Genomic DNA, 6,605 nt, shown 5'->3' on the forward strand with positions numbered 1-6,605 from the left:
GACAAATTATAAGATACATTCACTGCATCCTTACTATAGACATTTACAAAATGTAATGATTATCAGGGATAAAGATACACTTACTAACAAAAGTTATGAAACAAACTAAAGTTTATTTATTTTGTTTAGTTTAAAGGAGTCATTTTCATATTGATTCTAGCGTTGTAAAAGTACGTTTAAAAAAATATTTACAATTACTTAACGTATAAAATGATTTCTTTTATTTTTAACATATGTATCTCAGGAAATAAAAATATATGAAAATTCTTGAAAAACATGGTTATCGATTACATTCTTATAACATTTATTTTATATTGAGCAAGATCGATAATTAATACTACGATCGAGAACGAATTTTAATTTTTATCTTATTTAATATTTTCACTGATATTTTTATTTTTGTTTATTGATAACGATCCAACAGGAATCGAAATGTTTGATTTTGTTTTGTTTGTTACTCAGCAAATTAAAGTTTTGTATTTTAATTAGATGACATGTTTATTTATTAATGATTTAAAATTTTAGTTTATAACGATTAATCTTAGGCCCTTTGTCTTTCTGTTTCTTAAAAAACATTTTGTTTTTAAAATTTTTATTAATAAGTGTATACTTCAATCACATCACAATTAATAATCACTGATTGTTTGTTAAACATTTCATTTGGTCAGTCTATACAATGACGAATAAATTTAATATAAAATAATCATAAAAATAATTATTAAATTATTTAGTTACTATAGTTACAAAAAATATAACTAAATTAAAGAGGAACAAAATTAAATTACAATAGAAAAAAGTAACTCTAATTTTGTTACACGTAACATTGAATTATTTTCTAACTCTGATAAATTTAATATATTTAAAATAAAGAGAATTAGAAAATATTAAGAATAATTTAATATTTTAAAATAAATTTTATCGATATCTCGCTTTTTACTGTAATTAAGAATTTCTTTGTATTTTAGTAATTCGGAACTCGGGCAAACGTTATGGAAGAACAGCGGTCTGTCGACGGTAATTGCTCAAATGAGGGATGAAAAAGGTGACATCCTATGGGAGAAAATCCTAGACAGTTTTGAGAGTCCTACTATACGTCGAAGGTGGATCAAGTCGCTCACGAATTTTGTAGCTGAATGGATCTCTCACATTTCCGAACCAATAAATCAGCAACGCTATCTTACGACCGCGCAATTCGTCGGTAATAGCTTTCTAAAATCTCAGGGATTCCCAAAAACAATGATGTTCGATGCTTCAAAACCAGTGGAGAGTTTCTCCAGGTTAATATGAAAATATTTAATTAATTAAGTTCTCTCTATTTTTTTGTGAATATATCTAAAAATCAATATAAAATTTTTCGCTTAGATTGATAAACGGATTGACGAAGAGATACCTGAACATAAAGTTCGACAGCTCACAGTATGTAAGACCGGCAGTAGCATATTTTCAGGAATTAGTAAGCTTGGCTTCCGAGAAAGGATTCATTATGTCCCGAATAAATGCACGAGAGCTAAGCAACAAACTAAGCGACATTATCAACAATGATATCATCGGTCCTGTTCTCAAGGTAAACACTTTTCTTGCAATTATATAATTAACAATATCTTTTTTACAATAAATTATTACATAAACAGGTAATCTTATTTTTAATTTTTCATAGTTTTGTTGCTAAAGATTAAAAATCGATTTAATTAAAATTTGATGCTTTTTATAACTTAATTAAAAACCGTTGAAATTTTCAAGATTTAATATGTTTAAAATGTTTAGTACCACAAACAGAATTTCTTAAAATTACAATACAATAATACAAAAAAAATAGAAATTTATTTGCAATCCGCTTATACGAACTTTATCTCATTAATATCCGAATTTACATAATTGGGTTAATAAGTAGGATAATAGAAGTTCGGAACTCAACTATTTTTAATTCTTCAATTTTTTTGAACATCAACTTCTATTATCGGAATTAATAAATACTAAAGAAAAAAATTAACGAACCTTTATTATCCAAATATCGAAACTATTTTATTTTTCCCGAGATTTTTGAGAAAAAATCAACTAAACTAAACACAAAGTTGTATTGTCTATAAGATCAGAATCTAAAAAGTTGTAATTTTCATATTCATATAATTCGTATTACATTTCAATTTGTTAATTAAAGCTACCCTGTTGAATGAAAATAAAAATCAGAGCGTAAGTCGAATATAATGGGAGAGTACAGAAGTAAACGAAAGAAGGCGAAAACATGTAAAACATTGAAACAATGAAATGTAAAAGAAGTATTTGCGCTTCTTTTACATTTTGATGTTTCAATTATCCGATTGACACTCTGATTTTTATTTTCATCAGGGTGTTAATTAAATTTTTACTTATGTTTTATATTTTAAATATCAATATATTATTTATTTATTTCTAGTCGTATCGAGCGTTCAAATGGGCGACGAAGGTGCCGCAATGTGCTAGTCAAATCTTATGTACCATAAATGAGAAGAGCCAGCAACGAGAGGACAGCAGTAACGAAGTATTTGCACGCATACGTAGCGCATTGTTGAGGGTAGCAAGTTTCCCCGCAGCCTGGGCAGTCAGTAATAAATTAGGTATTAATTTCTGGTCTCTCTACGGAGCCATTATGGAGCAAGACGGATGCATCGTGAGTAAACTATAATCCTCTCTATAATTCAGTTAACAGAAAGAAAATATATTTTAATTTACACTCTAAAGTAAAGAAAAACTATTTTCTTATTTTTTCTTTGCTTTTAGAATAAATATCCAGCAGATTGCATTGCTTTCCATGAAGAGGAGATCAGAGTGACCACGGAAAACATTCATAGCGAATTATGAGTTTAGCTCGTTAGCAACCTGTGAAAGATATTGCTAAGTCGCCTCAAAATTAGAAATACGTGTCGCGAAATCGTGTGTTCTTATTTATTTTATCGTATCTATTGCACAAAATAAAATACGCTTAACGAAATTATGTTAAATGTGGCGGAGACTTGATAGAAGGGACTATCAATGAATATCTCTTCAATATACAATGTTTGTATGTACAAACAAAAAACTAAAATATCAATTTTTAATATTTTATGTTAATAAAACGTAACCAGAAACAAAAAACACTTAGAAGATGTGAAGATATTTAGAAAATGTTAACTGATGAATGCCTAAATGTCTATGTGGTTTAATTTAAAAAATTTTTATAATATTTATGAATAAGTATTTGAGAAAGTTCTCAAAAAGCATATGATGTATGCAAAAAGCTTCCAATTTTTTTAGCTGTTTTTTAATAGATAAGAATCACGTTTTAAAAATAATACGCTAAATATAATATTTCTCTTAATGACATCAAAAACTGAAAACAATACTTTTTAATGACAGTTTTAATTATATTACTTATTTTCTTTTTTTAAGAAAAAAAATAGTATCATAATTTTATTATCATCATGCGCAAGTATCATTTTTCATGTTAATGCTTCAATTGTTGCAAATGACAAAGATCTCATTCGTGTGATTGGGATGATATCATGTGATATTTTTGTCTTAAAGAATAAAGATTAAGAATATTAAAATCATTATTTGTATAAAAATACAAAAATGAATCATTTCTCTGATTCATATTTTAAATGTAATGTAATGTAATTTAATGTAATGTCGGATGTAATTATGTCACCAATATAATAAATCTTTTTTATCATAGGATAAAAAAATTAAACTTATTGAATATCAAAATTTATTTTCATGTTTAAATGTCATTAAGAAAAAAAATTTTATAAAAACAAGTTATTAAAAGCTGATCATTCTGAATATGAAACTTTAAAATGGATTCAATAGCCGCAAAAATAATATCGTGCGAAAATAATATCATATCATAAATACACCAGAATGATACAGATTTTTATCACCTCTAACAAAGAGCTGCTGAATCGACAACATTATTCAAATTATATATTTTTTTTAATTACTTATATATAGTATATATTCGTTATTTAGATGAAAGTATAAGTTATGGATATTTTGTGCATATCGTAAATTATACTTTAACCGTCTCCGCGACTTTTCTTTGCGAGTGAAATAATGCATGGTGCTCAAATCTCTATATACATATAAGTATAAATATTGTATTAATAATTGTATCTATATGAATTATACATATCGTGTCTTTCCTCTTGTTACATCTCTTTATTTTTTTATTTCTCACTAGATAAATCTATAAAAATTCCAATCTATATTTAAAACAGCAAGAAGGCACATTTAAGTAGAATTTGCCGTATATATTTTATGGACTCGCAATTACTCTCTTTTCTGCGAAAAATAGAACTTCTCGAGTCCAAAATGGACGGAAGTCTGACAATTGGATATATTCGATATGACGACGGATTTGTAGAACCCGTTCGATATACGTACATTCATACCAAATCTACATAACAATGTTCTAAATAATTTTTTGTAAATAGTAGTTAAAAGATAAATAAAGATCATGTGTAAAATGTACAATGGAGATGGTGTAAGCCTTGTTCCTTTCGTGCGCTCTAATGAGGCATAAACGTCAATTATGTCTCTCGATTTCCATGGTGTGTTTATTATTTCCTTTTAATGTTCTTGCATGCCCACTCTAAACCTTCCTAAAAATAGGGACAAATTTAATTCTAAACTTAATTTTAAAATGCAAATAATATAATTCCATAAAATTATATATTGATGTGAATTTAAATTTTTATGTCTAAGATTTTTATTTTTAAACAGTTTATATATTGTCCAATATATTGAAATATAAAAAGTAATTAATGAAAATTCTATATATAATTAATGTATCACATTTTCAAAATTTAAAAGCCAAAAAATATTTGCTACACACTTTCACGCCTTTGCCTTCAATAGCGATGCACGACTGTATTTGCCAATCACGATCCTTGATATTGTGTAAACCGAGTCCCTCGGCTATTTCAGCTGCTGTTACGGCGTGTCCCAAGTCTTGTTTATTCGCGTATACTAATAATGGCACTCCGCGTAATTTTTCTTCCAATAGAAGTTCTGATAATTCTTGTCCCGTTTCCTCCAACCTTTTGATATCCGCACTATCAACAACGTAAATCTATAATCAACATTACAAAATTTTAATTTAATTTTTATCTAGAAAGAAAGATACAAGATTAAAATATTTGCATAAATTTTAAGATTATTTTTAAATAAAAACAGAACGCGATAGACGCTTGAATAATCACAATTAATTTATAATATTTATTAAATAAAATCGATTTATTAAGAAAGAAATCCAATATTTATTTAAATTAAATCGCTATAATTATTTATAGAATTTTACAATATTTGAGAGAACACATAATTCTTAATAAATATGCATATTATTTGAAATATATATATATTTGAAATATACATAAAACTCCATTTATCTACATTTCATTTATACAAACAAGTTTATATTCAGTTTTAAATTACGAATAATAATTATGAATTTATATAGCTGAGCTCTTATTATCCGAACTATAAAAACTTAAGTTTCCTAAACGTTCTTATTATTGAAAAAATTAATAAATATTGATAAAAGAAAGAGCTAATAAGCTTCTATGCAAACTATTCGACTATTGGAATTATCTTGTCTCCTGACATTTTTAGCTAAGGGAATTTTTCTATTATTATTTCGATTATTAAAACAATAAAACTTCAGTAAAAAAAAACATAAATTATTCCTCTTTTATATATTTTGTTTTCTTTTCTATATTAAATTTTATATAATAAATTAATTTATTATATTTCATTAGTCATAAAATGTTACATAAAAACTGTATTATTAAATAATGATAAAAAATATAATAATTTTTATATTAAAATTTAAAAATTATATTTTTTAAAAATTAAAGAAATTAATAAATAATAAAGACTTACAAGTACATCCGTATTCTCGAAATAATTTCGCCAATATGGTCGAATTTTTCGAGCTCCACCAATATCCCAAACATTTAATTTAAAACCTTCGCTCTGAACACTTTTTATATTAAAACCTTGTGTTGGAGTTACCTTAAAAAAATCAATTTATTGATACAATACATTTGTCATATTATATATTTTACAAATATACTTTATATCAATTTTTACTACACTGTCTATAAATTAATTAATTTAAATTAATTAATTTTGGAAATTAAAAAGAAATTAGTTTACTTGGGTAATATCTTCGCTTGCCAAAGATTTTAAAATAGTCGTCTTTCCAGCATTGTCCAGACCCAGTAGTAATAATCGTAGCTCTTTATCAGGATTCGATCGTAATTTCCGTAAAATGGCAAGCAGACCCTAACATTTTATCAATGATTATGATTTGCAATGAATTTGTATTGTGAAAAAAATTGAAATAGTTTTGCAATTTAAATGGTAGCAAATACTTTATTTTTCAATATATCAATAATTAGATTATCTAGTAAATTAATGAATAAAATATAAAGAAGAAAAAATTTTCTTCATTATAATTATTTTTAAAAAATTATTAATTACTACTATTTACTATTAATCTATTATATTACAAATTACAATTACACTTATTATAGATATAATAATTATATTATTACAATAATATTACAATTAATAATAATTAATAATTT

At 25.4% G+C, this 6,605-nt stretch overlaps 2 protein-coding genes across 3 annotated transcripts in view; one reads left to right on the plus strand and one right to left on the minus strand.

Moving 5' to 3' along the window:
- Positions 1 to 3,111, plus strand: part of LOC108694829 — a 9,862-nt gene extending 6,751 nt beyond the window's left edge. For both annotated transcript variants that reach the window (XM_018204503.1, XM_018204504.1), the window contains exons 4-7: positions 966 to 1,277; positions 1,363 to 1,564; positions 2,414 to 2,647; positions 2,758 to 3,111. In XM_018204503.1, coding sequence (XP_018059992.1) covers positions 966 to 1,277; positions 1,363 to 1,564; positions 2,414 to 2,647; positions 2,758 to 2,838 — 829 coding nt within the window. In that variant the 3' untranslated portion in view covers positions 2,839 to 3,111. The remainder of the gene's footprint in view (positions 1 to 965; positions 1,278 to 1,362; positions 1,565 to 2,413; positions 2,648 to 2,757) is intronic.
- A 1,042-nt stretch (positions 3,112 to 4,153) lies between these two features.
- LOC108694798 (ADP-ribosylation factor-like protein 3) overlaps positions 4,154 to 6,605 on the minus strand; it is a 3,299-nt gene continuing 847 nt past the window's right edge. The window contains exons 2-5 of the mRNA XM_018204466.1: positions 6,172 to 6,300; positions 5,896 to 6,027; positions 4,850 to 5,086; positions 4,154 to 4,616 (exon numbers count right to left, since the gene is read on the minus strand). Of these exons, the coding sequence (XP_018059955.1) occupies positions 4,575 to 4,616; positions 4,850 to 5,086; positions 5,896 to 6,027; positions 6,172 to 6,300 (540 nt within the window). The 3' untranslated portion in view covers positions 4,154 to 4,574. The remainder of the gene's footprint in view (positions 4,617 to 4,849; positions 5,087 to 5,895; positions 6,028 to 6,171; positions 6,301 to 6,605) is intronic.

This window comes from Atta colombica, unplaced genomic scaffold (genome assembly GCF_001594045.1).
Source record: "Atta colombica isolate Treedump-2 unplaced genomic scaffold, Acol1.0 scaffold125, whole genome shotgun sequence".
In the NCBI taxonomy this organism is placed as follows: domain Eukaryota; kingdom Metazoa; phylum Arthropoda; class Insecta; order Hymenoptera; family Formicidae; genus Atta; species Atta colombica.